General features: G+C 43.5%; 1 protein-coding gene across 4 annotated transcripts in view; it reads left to right on the top strand.

The window, feature by feature from the left end:
• The window catches only part of LOC125966911 (mitochondrial carrier homolog 2), a 90,858-nt gene that overhangs the window by 61,429 nt on the left and 9,263 nt on the right, over positions 1–20,166 (top strand). For all 4 annotated transcript variants that reach the window (XM_049717495.1, XM_049717496.1, XM_049717497.2 and 1 more), the window contains 6 exons: positions 3,389–3,440; positions 5,379–5,438; positions 14,069–14,162; positions 14,338–14,385; positions 14,489–14,556; positions 14,634–14,709. In XM_049717495.1, coding sequence (XP_049573452.1) covers positions 3,389–3,440; positions 5,379–5,438; positions 14,069–14,162; positions 14,338–14,385; positions 14,489–14,556; positions 14,634–14,709 — 398 coding nt within the window. The remainder of the gene's footprint in view (positions 1–3,388; positions 3,441–5,378; positions 5,439–14,068; positions 14,163–14,337; positions 14,386–14,488; positions 14,557–14,633; positions 14,710–20,166) is intronic.

Here is a 20,166-nt window from a genome sequence, read left to right on the forward strand (position 1 = left end):
ATGATTGAAGTCTCCAGCGAAGATGGTGAAACCGTCAGGGTGCGCTGTTTGCTGTTCACTGACAGCCTGGTACAGTTCACCAAGCGCCGCGATCCTGTTTCCTTCGATGTTGGAAGGCGGGATGTATACCGCGACTAGCAGAATCGCGGTAAATTCCCTCGGCAGATAAAAAGGACGGCACTTAATGATCACAAACTCCACAAGCGGCGAGCAGTGCTTACATACCACCACAGAGTCCCGGGACCATTCTTCTCGGATGTAGACGCATATTCCACCTCCACGCGACTTTCCCCCTCGTACAATGGCACGCTAGCCGCTCCAGATGCACTGCAGATGTTGTCACTCAACCAGGTCTCGGTGAACACGAGCACACAGCAGTTCCGCACCGTCCGGTTCGTAGACCTCAGCAGGCGAACGTAATCCATTTTGTTGTCCAGCGATCGAACATTCGCCAGAAGAATGGAGGGCACCGCCGGTCGCGCTGGGTTGGCCGCCAGCCTGGCCCGGACGCCTCCGCGCTTGCCCCTCTTCTGCCTCCTCGCACACCGTTTCCGCACACGTTCTCAGTTCCTCTTTTATGTGTTTATGTAATGTTAGCATACCGTACCGCTCAGCCTGTTGCCTATTAATGTCTGTTCTTGGTGTTGGGGTTTGTCAAATAAAATTCCCCCAAAATGCAACCTATAGTTGGGTGTGACATATTCTATTTCCTATTTCTGGGTATGGTCATGTATAAAATGGAACAGTACAAAATGGTAATGCCCTAATATTTGTGAAAATGGAAGGCTAATTCTTATTACTATGTGAATGCAGTTGAATCAGAATGCCTATCTACAGCCATGTGACATGTGAAATGAGAAGCAGAAGCTTAACCCAGAACCAGACAGGACACTCACTGAAAGTCTTTATGCTACAAATCTGCAAAAGTTGAAAACAAAATCACACAACTGGCAGTTAACGGTACTAAGTGACAACAACAGACTGGGCTGTAGAGTGCCTGACAAATAGGCAAGAGGCATGCTAGACGGTGTGATTGAGTAACGAGCCTATATACCGTAATTTCCGGACTATAAGTCGCGGTTTTTTTCATAGTTTGGGTGGGGGGGCGACTTATACTCAGGAGCGACTTATATATGTTTTTTTTCACAAATTTTTACTTGATCATTAAGACATCACTTACAAGTATAGTTGACCACTTCCCATGTTATTTTTAGTATAGTTGATCACTTCACATGCTTTTATTTCTTTATCTTGAACATATTCAAAACATAAAAAATAGAGAAAACGTCAAATAAAGCAATTAACACTTTAAAGCACCATATCCAAGTCCACTGTCTGCTGTATGTACACTTGCTCCATTTTTGCTCCTCTTATATTTATTATTATTATTTATTATTATTTGTTTATTTATCATTTATTCAATACTCTTATTTATTCATTGTTAGTGCCTTCTTGGTTTTTTTTTGTGATGCTTGTATGCATATGTGTACTATCTCACCGAGGGATAGTGGAAATGTAATTTCAATCTCTTTGTGTGTCTTAGTATATAAAAAAATATATCGACGATAAAGCAGACTTTGACTTTGATAAAACAACCAAAAAAAATTATATTTTCAGACGAAACTGGATGAGGGCGCTCTAAATTTTACCGTTGGCCGTGACTCATCAACTGGGTGGGCTTAAGAAAAATGGCACCAAAAAGAAACTCATATTTTGCAGGTTACAAACTTCAAGTTGTAAAATATGCAGCTGAAAACAGTAATCGAGCAGCAGAAAGAAAGTTTGGAGAACCGTGATGTACCAATGGATTACTATTTCAAGTGACGTCAGTAGCGCGGCGCGCCGGTTGTTTACATACAAACGTGCCCACACAAGGACTACCATCATTAGCGGTGACCATTTCTAAGTGACACGGAGGACAACGAGTTTGAAGGAATTAAGGATTTGGAGTGACATAGAAGGTTTGAAAAACTATTATGGCTTTTACGCACGCCCGGTCTCTACTGAGTCGGGGGCCGACGCTCGGCCGAGTGGCTGTCCGCGAACGGTGCGTGGGGCTCGGACATGGCCATTACGCACGCCCGGTCTGTCTGGAAGTCCACGCCGCCACACGCTTGGAAGTTTGTTTTGTTTAATAAAGAGCCGTTTACCAAACCTACGTCTATCCTTGTACTTTGTTAACGCTACAATATAGTTATATAGTAGATCTGTGGAATAAAGACGAGGCTGACGTCAGGGCGCACGCGCGGCGATGTTGACAAAGGACGAGGAATTTGATCGATGGATTTAATGGAATTAAAGTGCACGGATGGTTTGATAATATTATTGGCTTGTATTATAGTTATTTAAAATATAGTTTATCTATCGTTATATGAGCCTGTGGAATATTTTGAAGCGCAAGCGCCCTCAGCCGTGCGCACCCATTGTTGACAAAGAACGATCGATGGATTTAATGAATTGGAGTGACACTGATGGTTTTATAAACATGTTATTCATGTAATAGTTGTCCTTAATCACTCTATATGTTACGTCAGGCCCGTTCTCAGCTCTTTGTTTGTGTTTGTCATGTTAGCATACCTATCGTTTAGCCTGTTGTTGCTATTTAATGAATTGGAGTGACACCGATGGTTTTATAAACATGTTATTCATGTAATAGTTGTCCTTAATCACTCTATATGTTACGTCAGGCCCGTTCTCAGCTCTTTGTTTGAGTTTGTCACGTTAGCATACCTATCGTTTAGCCTGTTGTTGCTATTTAATGAATTGGAGTGACACTGATGGTTTTATAAACATGTTATTCATGTAATAGTTGTCCTTAATCACTCTATATGTTACGTCAGGCCCGTTCTCAGCTCTTTGTTTGTGTTTGTCACGTTAGCATACCTATCGTTTAGCCTGTTGTTGCTATCGTTTAGCCTGTTGTTGCTCGTTCATGACTGTTTTTGGTGTGGGATTTTGTCGAATAAATTGCCCCCAAAATGCGACTTATACTCCGGAGCGACTTATATATGTTTTTTTTCACTTTTTGGGGCATTTTATGGCTGGTGCGACTTATACTCCGGAGCGACTTATAGTCCGGAAAATACGGTACTGAAAGACACCAGACAACATCCAACCCTGTGACAAGATAGAGAACAAAACATATATCCATCTATTTTCTATTTCTATTTTCACTCATAGACAACCATTCACACTCACACATACCTACAGGCAGTTAGAGCCCAAACACCATCACAACACATAGAACGTATAATTACAAAGAAAAATGGTACTTTTGACAGTTACGTTTAACACTTTGTGCCATTCATCTCGATATGATTTTTTTGAACATGTTGGTTTCAAGAAAGTTGATTCTAATGTGATTCATTTTCTGTGACTTGTCTTTCAGTGATTACATTGCGATGTATGGTGCAGTTTATTGGAAGAGAAGCAAAGTACAGGTAAAAATGTTCTCCAAACTACTATAGTGTTGAGAATAGTAGTGATGTGTAACTAAAAGGATTAGTCCAAGTTTTGACTATTTCTTTATTGTTACAGGGGAAATGGTACCAGTAGATACAAATCCAACGAGACCAAGCAATCATGCTATGCACACTTCAGGGGGTGAAAGTGGGCTATTAGTGAAAATAAATAAATAAGTAGAAACTGGGGTGTTCCCAATAACAGTAATGTGGCATTCAGACAGTAAGTTGGTCAATTTTGTGGGAAAAAAGAGGTGTGAATCAGGTGTCCCCTATTTAAGGAAGAAGCCAGCACCTGCTGAACATGCTTTTCACCTTTAAAGCCTGAGGAAAATGGGATGTTAAAGTAGGGTTGGGCAATGATCTAATATCAATATACAGTAATCCTTCGTTTATCGCGGATAATTGGTTCTAAGACCACCAGGCAATATGTGAAAATCCGCAAAGTAGGGTCACCCTCTTTAACATACATAAATTTTTGTGTATCAATAAGTGTATATTAAACCACATAAGTGCATATGTCATCATTACAACATTAAATAATAGTTGCAAACATGTAAATACTGTATTAACACGTAGAAATAATCTAAATATTAATAAATATGATACGTGTGTGCGTGCGTGCGTGCGCGTGCGTAACGTAGATGTAGCTAAAGTATACATACTGTGAATGTTTGTAGAACTCTTTTATTATCATAACTTTTTTATAACAACATACAAGTGTTTATACTGTAAATATGTTTTTAGAACTCTTTTATTATTATAAAAAAATTTATAACAAGGTACAACACTGTAAATATGTTTTTAGAACTCTTATTACCAGCTCAGTGGCCTAGTAGTAGAGTGTCCGCCCTGAGACTGGAAGGTTGTGGGTTCAAACCCCGGCCGGGTCATACCAAAGACTATAAAAATGGGACCCATTGCCTCCCTGCTTGTCACTCAGCATTAAGGGTTGGAATTGGGGGGTTAGATCACCAAATGATTCCCGAGCGCGGCACCGCTGCTGCTCACTGCTCCCCTCTCCCCCAGGGGATGGATCAAAATCACATGGGGATGGGTTAAATGCAGAGGACAAATTTCACCACACCCAGATGTGTGTGTGACGATGATCATTGGGACTTTAACTTATTATTCTAACAACTTTTTTTATAAAAAGGTACAAGTGTACGTATGCAATTGTGTGGGCACTCCCTGCCTTCTCCTGGCGTGTGGGCAACTTTCGTATCAGAATTCCACAATTTATTTATTTTTTTGTATTTTAGAGGTTTTTTTTTGGGGGGGGGGGGATAAAAATTCAGCGATGCACTGAGGCCGCGATAAATGAACCCCAATGTAGCGAGGGATTACTGTATATCGCAAAAGATGCCTGGTCAATATCAATAGAACAATGTAATTTCACACAATATAATTTCGATTTTTAAAAAATTAAAAGGCAGGAAGCAAACCCGACTGTGCCATTCTGCATGCTGTCGGCAGAAGCTACAGCATGACGTTACATTCATGCCATAATTTCAAGCACCCAAAAGGAAATTTGGAACAAAAATACAGGCCTTACTACCAGATATTTTGAATGGTAGTTTTATTTGGTAGTTGATAGCTGTTTTATTGAATTGACGCTGCTGAGGGTGTAGAGCTGGTCCACCGGTCCACGGCCAGGATGAAAACCACATCGCTCCTCCTGAATTTAAGATTTTACTTCCCGACGGACCCTCCTCTCCAGCACCCCTGAATCATAAATGCTTGGTCGTACTGGATTTGTGAGAATCTCCTTAGACCTTTTTTCCTACGTAACTAAAAATTGTGCTCAAAAGATGGATAATCTTTTTAGTCAGAGAGCCACTATTATTATGAACACTACTGTAGCTTGAGAAACTATAGTGACATGATTATTTTCTGACTAATATTCATCTCTTTCAGCGGAGTCTTTGATTCCATTATCACCATCTACAGAGAAGAAGGCATGCTGGGCTTCTTTGCGTATGTTTATTTTTTACATTCATACAAAGTAGATTCAAGTCAACTCTCATGATGAAAATGCTATTTTAGACTGAGTTTCACAAATAGCTTGAGTATTCTGAGGAAGAGCCAAAATGCCAAATTCAATGAATCCAAAAAGTATTCACCACACGGGGAGGGAGGGAGGCAAGGGAAAGAAAGCATTGGGAGTTAACGTGTCAATGTAATGTATGTGGCGCATCTCTGGAGACCACAAGCCTTCTGCAAGGTTACTATTTTTTCCAGACGGTGCATGTGTATTTTCATGAAGCTGAAGAAATTATACGTCTTAGACAGGAAATGGGGCCTTGGCATACAAAGTAGGTTCAGTATATTTCAAAATTTAACCGTCTTTCAAACTCCATCCATCCATTTTCTATTCCGCTTGTCCCCACGAGGGTTGCGGGTGTGCTGGAGCCTATCCCAGCAGTCATCGGGCAGTAGGCGGGGGACACTGAACCGGTTGCCAGCAGGGCACAGAGAAACGGACAAGTTTCCGCACTCACACTCACACCTAGGAGCAATGTGGAGTGCTCAAAGTGCCTACCAAGCATGTTTTTGTGTGAGGAAACCGGAGTTCCCGGAGAAAACCCACGCGGCCATGGGGAGAACATGCAAACATGTCCGGTCACCCTAAATATGTTCAATGCATTTGTTACCGTCTCGCTAACGCTAGCGCTAGCATTAGCTTACTTCATAGCTTGACTGCAATGCCTGTTTACAAGACGTTCATAAATATTGTGAGAGGATTTATTTTATTATGTGTCATGTATGGTTGTATGGGCAAGTCTTCTCCCGTTTATAGCTTTTAATCATCCAAAAGTGCAAGTAAATGCTACTTCGTTTAAAGCACACGCACAAAAAAAAAAGGATAACGCTACCTCGGCTAAAAAACACTACAAATGGTAGTGGTTAGAGTCACACCAACTGATGAAGCGCTGGACCTGCTTCCTACTATTCCTCCCATCCATCCCTGATACAACCAACCATCGCAGTGTTGTTCGCAAACTTCTGCACATGGCAAGACTCAGAGATTGTAGATCGGGCATGTCAAACATACCGCCCGCGGGCCGGATCCGGCCCGTTGGATCATTTAATCCGGCCCGGCATAAATTTCTGAGTATGTCAAAAAAAGAAGCGAGTCTCTAGCTCATTTCTATCAAAAGTTATGATTTTTTAAAACAAATACAAACCAAGTGCTCCCTCTGGCCACGGGAGGCCAGTAAATGTGTAAAAGAGCTCACGTCCAGCGGCATTGACACGAGTTAGTACTAAAACTAAACCGTAAATCTTGCTTCACAATTCACCACAAGTTATCAGTCAACACACCCTTCCCAAAATGGCACTGTCAAAAAGAAGAAAAGTGGACACGGGAGTGCAGAGTTTTCAAGGAAAAATGGACTGAGCATTATTTATTCACAGAAGTGAATGCAAAACCAGTGTGCTTGGTATGTAGTCAGTAAGTTGCAGTGTTCAAAGAGTTTAATATTCGGCGCCACTATGAGACTCATGATAAAGACAAGTATGACCACTTGAAAGGACAAATAAGGAAAGACGAGATAAACAAATTTGTGGCTGGTCTGAAGAAACAGCAGTCTACTTTTACGCGCCGCCGCGATATCGCTAATGGGGCTGTAAGAGCCAGCTACATTATTGCTAACGAGCTGGTGCAGGCATCCAAGCCATTTTCTGATGGGGAGTTTGTGAAAACATGCATGTTGAAGGCTGCGGAAGTCGTGTGCCCTGAAAAGCGACCTGCCTTTGCCAATATTAGTCTGACGAGGAACACTGTCGCAGATCGGGTGACAGAACTCTCAAGTGACTTGACGCGCCAAATGGAAGAGAAAATCAAGTCATTTATCGCATTTTTAATTGCAATAGATGAGAGTACTGATGTCACAGATATTGCTCAACTGGCCATATTTATTAGAGGTGTTGATGAAACTTTGACCATCACCGAGGAGCTGCTTGAATTGGTACCCATGAATGACACCACAACAGCAGACGACATTTTCAGCGCTCTCGTTGGAGCGCTAGACTGGGCGGGAGCGGACTGGTCGCGTGCTGTGAGCCTGGCTACCGACGGTGCGCCATCAATGGTCGGGAGAACGGCAGGCGTTGCTACAAAATTCCGTGACAAAGTACAGACCGCAAATGGAGGACAAGAGTTTTGGGCATTTCACTGTATTTTGCATCAGGAGGCGTTATGTTGCAAAACACTGAAAATGGACCATGTTATGAGTGTGGTTGTGAAAACTGTCAATTTCATCAGAGCGCGCGGTCTAAATCACCGTCAGTTTGACACATTTCTCCGTGATAATGACATTCTTGCTGGTCTACCATACCACACTGACGTGCGGTGGTTAAGCAGAGGTGCAGTACTCAAGCGCTTCTTTGAGCTACGAGGGGAAATTGGACAGTTTATGGAGAAGAAGGGACGCCCAGTAAAGGAACTTAAATGCAAGGAATGGGTGCAGGATCTTGCGTTTGACTGATATTACACAACACTTGCTACATTGCAGGGCCGAAACAGAGTTGTCACTCAATATTACGACAGCATAAGTGCGTTCAAGATGAAACTGTCACTGTGGGAGACGCAGATATCCAGCGGTGACTCTGTGCATTTCTCTTGTCTCACAGCTGTTCGTCCGGAGGCACCGGACCATCCCGATAATGATTTGAAAAAATATAAAGACAACATAACAGATTTGCTGCGAGAGTTTGAGCAGAGGTTTCAGGTATTCAGTGAACTTGAGAACAAATTTGGCTTTTTCTGCTCGCCATTTACAGTGAAGCCTTCTGATATGCCAGCTGACATTCAACTCAAGCTTATTGACTTGCAGTGCGATTCCGCTATGAAGGATAAATTTGGGTCCGTGGGATTGGATATGTTTTATCAATATCTCGTGCCAGGTTACCCCAAATTAACAGCCATGGCTGCAAACGTTCTATCCATGTTTGGGACTACTTATCTTTGTGAACAGGTTTTTTCCGTAATGAACAATACTAAAACAAAGCAGCGCTCAAGGTTAACAAATAAACACTTGAATGATATTGTTAAATGTGCTGCTACTCAGGATTTGACACCCAATATTGATACACTTGTGAAGGCAAAAAGATCCCAAGTTTCAGGAGCCAGCAGCAGCAAGTAGACTGCAGGAGTGCAGTGAAAGAGAAAAAAAGTGTGATGACACGAAATTTGTTTGCACTCATTAAGACAGATCATTAAAAATAAGATTAATCTGGTTTCATATTAAAGACAGTTAATATTGTGCAGTATATTCTCAGCTTCAGTAGGCCCAGCCTACTACCGTAATTGCCGGACTATAAACCGCACCGGATTATAAACTGCACCAGGTAAAATTCAGGGATATTTCTTTTTTTTTTCTTACATAAGCCGCACCGGACTATAAGCCGCACTTGCACACGAGTTTTTTACAAAGAAAGACGGTACATAGAAAGCCTTTTTAACGTTTTAATAACATACTTGAACATGTCTTTCTAAACATTGCCTGTGACGTAGCAGTAGTACCGCAGCAACGCGGAAGTGTGCACGCGAGTTATTAGCAAAGAAAGACTGGACACAGAAAGTTTTTCCAAAGCTTTAATAACATACCTTAACATTTCTTTCCAAACACTGCCTGTGACGCGGCAGTAATACCACAACAACACGGAATTAACACAGCAAAGTCACTGAGACGCGGCGGTAATGGCGGCGGTTACACAGCAACAACACGGTAGCACAGCACGAACAGGGCTGGTTAAAAAAAAACATACCAGTAAAAGTAGAAAAAGAGCCGTCTTCATCTTCCTCCTGTGCACTGAAACCAAGTCTTCCTCTTTAGTGTCCGATTGGAATAGCGTTAGATATCCTTCGCCTCACACTTTCTCAGTCTCTCTTTCGTCGTCGGTTTTATGCATTTCTTCGAGTGTGAAGAGGTTCTGTTCATGCTAATCTTATTCATGCACGAAGCGCTACATTATATTAAACTAGCGAGCGACACGTATAGCTTAAAAGCGGCATCATATTCATTTATTTTATCCCCCATAATGACGGTTTGTGTATAAAAGCTTCCTGTCTTTGTGTGAATGTGGGTGTGTGCGTGATCCGCGAGACGATCACGTCTTCTTCGGCGCATTATGTCTTCTTCGTCTGTCTCGCTCTTGCTTCCTGCTAGAGCGCCCCCTGGAGAGCGGAGGCCGTAAAAATCCATAAGTACGCTCCAGAGTAGACACAAGATAATGTCATCAACATCGACTGCCTTTGGCTTAAAAGCTGCATCATATGCATTTATTTTGTCCCCCATGATGACGGTTTGTGTATAAAGGCTTCCTTTCAGTAATGTCCGTCTTGATCGCGTGATGCACGAAATGTAAACAAAAACTAGCACGTCTTCTTCAGCGCATTATCTCTTCGCCTGTCTCGCTCTTGCTTCCGGCTAGAGCGCCCCCTGGAGACCGGAGGCCGTAAAAATCCATAAGTACGCTCCAGAGTAGACACAAGATAATGTCATCAACATCGACTGCCTTTGGCTTAAAAGCGGCATCATATGCATTTCTTCTGTCCCCCATGATGACGGTTTGTGTATAAAGGCTTCCTTTCAGTAATGTCCGTCTTGATCGCGTGATGTGCGAAATGTAAATAAAAACTAGCACGTCTTCTTCGGCGCATTGTCTCTTCTTCGCCTGTCTCGCTCTTGCTTCTTGCTAGAGCGCCTCCTGGAGGCCGGAGGCCGTAAAAATCCATAAGTATGCCGCGCCGCCATTTAAGGTTCAAAGTAACCTTCTGAATAAAATGCATTAAAAGTTCACATTCATTACAACCTGTTTTTGGTGAGCAAAATGTCAGAAGAATTGAATTTAAATGCTGATTGATTGGGTTTTAATACAATGCAGATTACTTCACTGGTTTCTTTTATATCATATATAAACCCCGACTTTTTTCAAAAATTTTGGACCCTGCGGCTTATATTCAGGTGCGGCTTATATAAGATTTTTTTCGTGATTTTTGTGATGACTTCATCAGTTTTACTCTTAACACTATTATATACAGTAAAAGCTACAAAACAAACTGACAAATAACTCGTTTTCAAATCAGACAAGTAAAAACTGGTCAAATATTTAAAAAAAAGATATTATTAAAAGTGAAGACAATTTGCAATTCTAGTAATGACACACGAATTTGATGCACAATTTGTCTTCGTGGGCCACATAGAATGATGTGGCGGGCCGTATCTGGCCCCCGGGCCTTGAGTTTGACACCTGTGCTCTAAACCCTTTCTCTTACTCTGCCATATCACTCAGAGATTACACAAAGCAGTGGCGCTGTTTGGACAATCTGCATTGTAATTGTACTAAGTTCATCTTTTTCCTTTTTTTAATCACTTCACTGGTTTCTTTTAAATCAAACAAGTTGTTTGATAACAACTTGTTTGATATAAAAGAAACCAGTGAAGTAATCTGCATTGTATTAAAACCCAATCAATCAGCATTTAAATTCAATTCTTCTGACATTTTGCTCACCAAAAACAGGTTGTAATGAATGTGAACTTTTAATGCATCTCCGGTCTCCAGGGGGCGCTCTAGCAGGAAGCAAGAGCGAGACAGACGAAGAAGAGATAATGCGCCGAAGAAGACGTGCTAGTTTGTGTTTTGATCGTCTCGCGCATCACGTACACGCCCGCGCTCACACAGAGACAGAACGAGATCAAGACGGACATTACTGAAAGGAAGCTTTTATACACAAACCGTCATTATGGGGGAGAAAAGAAATGCATATGATGCCGCTTTTAAGCTATACGTGTCTCTCGCTAGTTTAATGTAATTTAGCGCTTCGTGCATGAATAAGATTAGCATGAACAGACCCTCATCACACTCGAAGAAATGCATAAAAGTGACGACGAAAGAGAGACTGAGAAAGTGTGAGGCGAAGGATATCTAACGCTATTCCAATCGGACACTAAGGAGGAAGACTTCGATGGTTTCAGTGCACAGGAGGAAGATGAAGACGGCTCTTTTTTTACTTTTACGGTATGTTTTTTTAAACCAGCCCTGTTAGTGGTGTGCTATCGTGTTGCTGCTGTGTTACCGCCGCGTCTCAGTGACTTTGCTGTGTTACTTCCGTGTTGCTGTGGTATTACTGCCGCGTCACAGGCAGTGTTTGGAAAGAAATGTTAAGGTATGTTATTAAAGCTTTGGAAAAACTTTCTGTGTCCAGTCTTTCTTTGCTAATAACTCGCGTGCACACTTCCGCGTTGCTGCGGTACTACTGCTACGTCACAGGCAATGTTTAGAAAGACATGTTCAAGTATGTTATTAAAACGTTAAAAAGGCTTTCTATGTACTGTCTTTCTTTGTAAAAAACTCGTGTGCACGTGCGTCTTATAGTCCGGTGCGGCTTATGTAAGAAAAAAACTGAAATATCCCTGAATTTTAGCTGGTGCGGTTTATAATCCGGTGCGGTTTATAGTCTGGCAATTACGGTAGTTAAATTATACCTCAGAAGCTCCCTTATTGAGGTCTTGCTGGGGAAAGGAAATAATGTGAAGTTTGGTCAATATTTGGTCTCCCAATGTTATATTTTGTCTCAGTTCTTTATCTTTAATGCTTGCTATGCTCATAGCCAGGAGGCTGCCTTCTCAGTTTAACTATTTAATGAAAGATCGAGACACAGCTCTGGAGCCTTCTCTGTGAAATTGGTCTCACCCCCACCATCCAGGATTTCCAGCCTTATACTCTGAGCCGCCCACCTGCAAGTCAGATACTGGTTTTTCGTCGTTTTGGTACAACCGCGCAACCGCAGCACTTCGGACGCATCATTGTATAACAGCGCTGTCGCTGACACAAATAGAAAATATTCCAAAATTGGAGCTGACCTCCAGGCTGGAGAGGCTGATTTTTTGTCATTTTGGTCCAAAATTTGAGTGGAACTCCGTGTGCAGCGCGTTGTCCGAATGCACCTTCACGCGTTCGGCTTGACTTTTTTTTGGCTTCATCGGTCGGACTTTCAATGTGCATTTTCAATGAGGAGGGAATTAAGGGGAGGTTTTCAGCGGCTGCAGCGCTATTGTGACAGCGCCATCGCTGCTCTTTTTTTATGAATGAAATTTATTATGTGGTCCATCCATCCATCCATCCATCCATCCATCCATCTTCTATACCGCTTGTCCCCACGGGGTCGTGCTGGAGCCTATCCCAGCAGTCATCAGGCAGTGTGCAGGGGACACCCTTAACTGGTTGCCAGCCAATCGCAGGGCACACAGACGAACAACCATTCGCACTCGCACAACTAGGGACAATTTGGTGTGTTCCGTGGGGGTGGTTGCTGATTATGGGCGATTCCATGTGTGTGGGTGTGGGTTTGACTAGGTGGGGGCTGTTGTTTTCCATCCTGTCTTTCGGCCTTGGGGATCACCTTTGGCCGGGTTCTTGACTGTTTTCCTCCTGCTGCTCTCCCTCTGGGACCTCTGCTGGTTTTATCTCCAAGTGTACTTTCTGTAAACATTATCCTCCATTCTTGCACATACATCCACTTCACCCACTGTCGCACATCGGCCATTCATCATCCTTCTAATTTTGTCATTTTGTACGGAATTGTGTGATGTTTTGGGTGTGACATCAATTCGTTAATGTTCCCTGACCATGCAAAGTTCTTACCATTTACCACTTTTCACTTATCATGCATTTGTTGGTTTGTTCTTTTGACACTCCATGTACTTACTTTCTTCGTCACATTCTTAGTTTAATCATGCTTCCAACCATATATTTTCATTGTTAGGCAAAACATTTCCCTCTGTCCAGAATATTCTGTAATAATCCAAAACTGGCGTCTAGCATTAGGTGACATACGACGTCACATCAAGCATTAATCAAAACATAAGACATACTAGAGTACTGAATATTCTTAGATGCTTCTGGCAGTATCCATGATTTAGAGAGGCATGCATTAAACAGTTCATTAAGGGTTATTAAGGTATTCAGGCAGTATACCAAAAAACATTTATTTCAAAATGTACAGAAATACATATTAGATCATTAAGTTTTAAAAACATTTGTCATTACCACATATCAAAAATGTCTAGTTGTGTCTTCTTAATTGTTTCAGTGTGTAGGTATAATTATAAGCTTAAAACGTTTCTTTTATTGATTTAATATGTAAATATACTTGTCTGTTTATGTACTTTATTCAATGAGGTGTGAGCATATATATCTGTTTTTGTAGCTAGGCAGGACTTTTTGTTTTTCGACCCCATTTCTTCAGCCACTCTACTTGATTCTAACAAATCTGAGTGATCCTCTCAATTTTGCAGCGTCAATATTGACGAAAGGTTCAATATTGACGAAAGGTTCGTCAATTGACACCGATGATGCACTCTCTGTCACAAATGTAGATGACATGTACGTTCAACGAGGACTTTATTATTTATTCCTTAGACACCCGTTGATCGTGGACCCGGATTTATTCATTTAATATTTATTCCTTGGACATTGAATGTGGGATCTCGACTCGGATATATGTATTATGCATACGGGGCTGATTATGCATGTCTGATGCAGACAGCTCTCGGTCACAGTTTGTAATTACAACCTCATTCCTTTACTTTTTCTCATAGTGGCTTGATCCCTCGTCTTCTTGGAGATGTCTTCGCTCTGTGGATTTGTAACCTGCTGGCACACTTCATCAACACATATGCTATTGATGATTCGGTATATATATATATACATATATGCACATTTTTTTATTTTTTTTTACACTCTTTCTGGTGGCTAGTCACCAAACAAAAATACATTTTCTTTTGGCTCCGTTTTGTCTCGTTTCTACTGAAATTCTGGCTGGGTTTTAAAGTTTGAACTTTGTTTCTCTCACTCTCACTGTCTCAAGATGAGCCACACTGGAGAAATCAAGAACTGCTCTCAGGCCGTGACAGGGGTATGCCCTCCCGTATAGTACCCATATTATATTTATTCAAGTTGCTGTTTAAAATTGGTGTTAAATTTACTTCACCATAATGCTTTTTTATTTCTTTTTACAGTTCCTTGCCAGCATGCTCACATACCCTTTTGTTTTGGTGTCCAACCTCATGGCTGTCAATAACTGCGGGTGAGTTAGCTGGAGGGATTTACTTTTTCAGCCTTTTTATTGTTATTGTCACACACTGTATTCCCTGATCGTCCCAGGCTCACTGGAGGACTTCCCCCCTATGCATCAGTATATCCGACATGGGTGCACTGCTGGAAACATCTAAGCAGAGAGGTCAGCTCTTTTCTTGTCTCTAAACCTGAATCTACTGTGTTATGCTACCTATCAAGGCTTAAGACTGACAGTACCTGCCCTACCACCCCTCCCCCCAAAACATCACTGCAGTCAAGCCAGTCTGCACTCGAAAAAAACAGTCAAGCAAGCTGGTGCTGATTTTTCATACTTAGCATTCCATTAATAATACGCCGGCACAACACCTTCATAAAAATCCGACATTGAAAAACATTTATAGTTAAAATAATTACCGTATTTTCCGGACGGTAACTCGCTCTGGAGTACAAGTTGCACCAGCCATAAAATGCATAATGAAGAAGGAACAGACATATACGTATATATACCAGATTTTTCCAGACTATAAGTCGCAGTTTTTTCAAGTTTGGCCAGGGGTACGACTTATAATCAGGAGCGACTTATATGTGAAATTATTAACACATTATTACTTGATCATTAATACATTATATATAGTTGATCACTTCACATGTTATTTCCACTTTAGACCACATGAGGTTGCACTAGGCCTGTGGAATAATTGGAACCGCAACTGACAATGAGTCAGAATCCATTCACTGACTTCCGGAGTCAGGAGTTGTTCATAACACAGAGGACAGAGATTGACACAGAGGACGAAGATTTCGATGGATTTAATGATTCGGAGTGACACGGATGGTTCGATACAGTTATTTATTTATTTAAGTTAGAGTGAGCCAACAAACACTGTGTGACACGGATGGTTTGATAAACATGCTATTTATGTTAGTTATTTGAATAACTGTTAATGTTACGTCAGGCACCTTCTCAGCTGCTTGTTTGTGTTTATGTAATGTTAACATACCGTATTGTTTATCCTGTTGCTTGTTCAGGTCTGTTCTTGGTGTTGGATTTTGTCAAATTAAGTTCTCCCAAATCTGCGACTTGCACTCCGGTGCGACTTGTGTTTTTTTTTTTCTTTTTTTTCTTTTTTCTTTTTTATTGTGCATTTTATGGCTGGTGCGGCTTGTACTCCGGAGCGATTTATAGTCCAGAAAATACGGTAAGTCGCACTAACCGCGTTTTGGAGGAAAATTTATTTGATAAAATCCAACACCAAAAACCGACATGTCATCTTGAAAGGCAATTTAAAATAAAAATAGAATAGAGGCAGCAACAGGCTAAATAATTGTACAGTGTGCTTACATTACATGACACATAAAGAACGAGCTGAGAACGTGCTTGGTATGTTAACATAACATATTAAGAGTTATTCAAATAACTATAGCATGCTAATAACATGCTAACAAGTTTACCAAACCATCCGTGTCACTCTAAATCAGTGGTTCTTAACCTTTTTCCTTGTTCGCACCCCATTCAGTTCACCAACCAGTTCTCGCACCCCTTCCAGAATTGATGAAAGTAGTATTACTACTAAATATACAGCACGAGGCAGTACACATACATACCTTATTAGGTCTACCTCGGCTGATGACTGAAGAGAAACTGACAGTGTGAAGCCGAAGCATGCTTATGCAGTGAGTGACACGTACTAGACACGTTGTGATCAATGTTTTCTGAGTAACTGTGTTCTGAAGCATACCTGTCAAAATCATGTTAGCTTCCCAAGTTTTTATTGTGTATTGTTATTTGTTTAACAATACTCCATCCATCCATCCATCCATCTTCTTCCGCTTATCCGGGGTCGGGTCGCGGGGGCAGCAGCTTTAGGAGGGACTCCCAGACTTCCCTCTCCCCAGCCACTTCATCCAGCTCATCCCGGGGGATCCCAAGGCGTTCCCAGGCCAGCTGAGAGACATAGTCTCTCCAGCGCGTCCTGGGTCGTCCCCGGGGTCTCCTACCGGTGGGACATGCCCGGAACACCTCCCCAGGGAGGCGTCCAGGAGGCATCCTGATAAGATGCCCGAGCCACCTCATCTGGCTCCTCTCAACGTGGAGGAGTAGCGACTCTACTCCGAGTCTCTCCCGGATGACCGAGCTTCTCACCCTATCTCTAAGGGAGAGCCCGGACATCCTGCGGAGAAAACTCATTTCGGCCGCTTGTATCCGAGATCTCGTTCTTTCGGTCACGACCCATAGCTCGTGACCATAGGTGAGGGTAGGAGCGTAAATCGACCGGTAAATTGAGAGCTTTGCCTTTTGGCTCAGCTCTCTCTTCACCACAACGGACCGGTACAGGGTCCGCATTACTGCCGACGCTGCACCGATCCGCCTGTCGATCTCACGCTCCATCCTCCCCTCACTCGTGAACAAGACTCCAAGATACTTGAACTCCTCCACTTGGGGCAGGATCTCATCCCCGATCCGGAGAGGGCATTCCACCCTTTTCCGATCGAGGACCATGGACTCGGATTTGGAGGCGCTGACCCTCATCCCGACCGCTTCACACTCGGCTGCGAACCGTTCCAGCGAGAGCTGGAGATCACGGCCTGAAGAAGCCAACAGCACCACGTCATCTGCAAAAAGCAGAGACGCGATGCTGAGGTCCCCAAACCGGACCCCCTCAACGCCTCGGCTGCGCCTAGAAATTCTGTCCATAAAAATTATGAACAGAATCGGTGACAAAGGGCAGCCTTGGCGGAGTCCAACCCTCACTGGGAACGAATCCGACTTACTGCCGGAAATGCGGACCAGACTCTGGCATCGGTGATACAGGGACCGAACCGCCCTTATCAGTTGGCTCGGCACCCCGTACTCCCGAAGCACCCTCCACAGAACCTCCCGAGGGACACGGTCGAACGCCTTCTCCAAGTCCACAAAACACATGTGGACTGGTTGGGCGAACTCCCATGCACCCTCGAGGATCCTGCCGAGGGTGTAGAGCTGGTCCACTGTTCCACGGCCAGGACGAAAGCCACACTGCTCCTCCTGAATCCGAGGTTCGACCTCCCGACGGACCCTCCTCTCCAGCACCCCTGAATAGACCTTACCAGGGAGGCTGAGGAGTGTGATTCCCCTGTAATTGGAACACACCCTCCGGTCCCCCTTCTTAAAGAGGGGAACCACCACCCCAGTCTGCCAATCCAGAGGCACTGTCCCCGATGTCCACGCAACGTTGAAGAGGCGTGTCAGCCATGACAGCGCCACAACATCCAGAGCCTTTAAGAACTCTGGGCGGATCTCATCCACCCCCGGGGCCTTGCCACCGAGGAGTTTTTTAACTACCTCAGTGACTTCGATCCCAGAGATTGGAGAATCCGCCTCAGAGTCTCCAGGCCCTGCTTCCTCAATGGAAGGCGTGTAGGTGGAATTGAGGAGGTCTTCGAAGTATTCTCCCCACCGACTCACGACGTCCCGAGTCGAGGTCAGCAGCACGCCATCCCCACTGTAAACAGTGTTGACGTTGCACTGCTTCCCCCTCCTGAGACGCCGGATGGTGGACCAGAATTTCCTCGAAGCCGTCCGAAAGTCATTCTCCATGGCCTCACCGAACTCCTCCCACGCCCGGGTTTTTGCCTCAGCAACCGCCGAAGCCGCGTTCCGCTTGGCCATCCGGTACCTGTCAGCTGCCTCCGGAGTCCCGCAGGCCAAAACGGCCCGATAGGACTCCTTCTTCAGCTTGACGGCATCCCTTACCGCCGGTGTCCACCAGCGGGTTCGGGGATTGCCGCCACGACAGGCACCAACGACCTTACGGCCACAGCTCCGGTCGGCCGCCTCAACAATGGAGGCGCGGAACATGGTCCACTCAGACTCAATGTCCCCCGCCTCCCCCGGGACGTGGGAAAAGCTCTGCCGGAGGTGGGAGTTGAAGCTCTTCCTGACAGGAGATTCTGCCAGACGTTCCCAGCAGACCCTCACAGAGCGTTTGGGTCTGCCAGGTCGGACCGGCATCTTCCCCCACCATCGGAGCCAACCCACCACCAGGTGGTGATCAGTTGACAGCTCCGCCCCTCTCTTCACCCGAGTGTCCAAAACATGCGGCCGCAAATCCGATGACACGATTACAAAGTCGATCATCGAACCGCGGCCTTGGGTGTCCTGGTGCCAAGTGCACACATGGACACCCTTATGTTTGAACATGGTGTTCATTATTGAAAATCCGTGTCGAGCACAGAAGTCCAACAATAGAACACCGCTCGGGTTCAGATCAGGGGGGCCGTTCCTCCCAATCACGCCCTTCCAGGTCTCACTGTCATTGCCCACGTGAGCATTGAAGTCACCCAGTAGAACGATAGAGTCCCCAGAAGGAGCGCTCTCCAGCACTTCCTCCAGGGACCCCAAGAAGGGTGGGTACTCTGAGCTGCTGTTTGGTGCATAGACACAAACAACAGTCAGGACCCGTCCCCCCACCCGAAGGCGGAGGGAGGCTACCCTCTCGTTCACCGGGGTGAACCCCAATGTGCAGGCGCCCAGCCGGGGGGCAATAAGTATACCCACACCTGCTCGACGCCTCGACGTTTAACAATACTTAACTTTATTACTTACAAAATAGATTAAAACTACATAAAATACAAATAATAAATAAAAATTATTATATTATATATATTAAATAATTATTATAATAATTATCGGTTTACTTTACAGCTATAAGGCTTAATTAGCATTATCTCTAATGCCAATTAACACAATGACTTCTTGATTTCCAGAATGTTTCACTTTTTTTGGTTACCCGACCATTATCCCCGAAAAATTTTAAATTTCCCCCAGGGTATCCTCGCACCCCTAGAGGGTGCGAGCACCCCTGGTTAAGAACCACTGCTCTAAATCACTAAATCCAATGAATTCTTCATCCTCTGTCACTTTTAAACAACTCCGCTAACTCCGGAAGTAGAAGATGTGGTGCTTCCCATTCTAGGTCGCTTACATCACTCATCGTCAGTTGCAGTTCTAATTACCGTATTGGCCCGAATATAAGACGACCCCCTCTCTTTCAAGACTCAAGTTTTGGAAAACCAAATTAATTTTTTATACAGATAATGATTACACCTGAAACAAATGATTATAACAATATATTCGAGAGATAAAGCATGTTATTTTGCCTCATTCAAATCATGCAAAAACTGTCTATCTGAACATTTGAATATGTAAACTAAAATGCAATCACATTTGTAAATGAATGGCTTCTGGTCTTTTGAAATATAAATAAACCTGTGATAAAACAACAAAATTGCAATAACTGCATTAACCATCAAAGGGAAGTCTAACTGTAGCTGTAGTCTTGGAACAAATCTGAATAAGGAAAAACATTGCAATAAAATCATGCAAACTGCTACCGCTATTGTTGGGGAGCCTGAGGACTGTATAAGGGGTTGGCTCGGATGGTTATGCTCTTTTCGCCCCCGAGTTTCGGTCAGAATACAGGAGGGAAGACATGGTTCAGTTTTGATTGCTTTACTGAATTATTGGCAAAAAAGTAACAGGGACTGTGGCTTATAGAGACATAAAGGCAAACTGGCAAAAGGGTATAGGCACGTTTGGTCGTAAGGATGTGAGAGCAGGTGTGTGCAGTGTACATGGGTG

This window comes from Syngnathus scovelli, chromosome 4 (genome assembly GCF_024217435.2).
Source record: "Syngnathus scovelli strain Florida chromosome 4, RoL_Ssco_1.2, whole genome shotgun sequence".
NCBI lineage: Eukaryota > Metazoa > Chordata > Actinopteri > Syngnathiformes > Syngnathidae > Syngnathus > Syngnathus scovelli.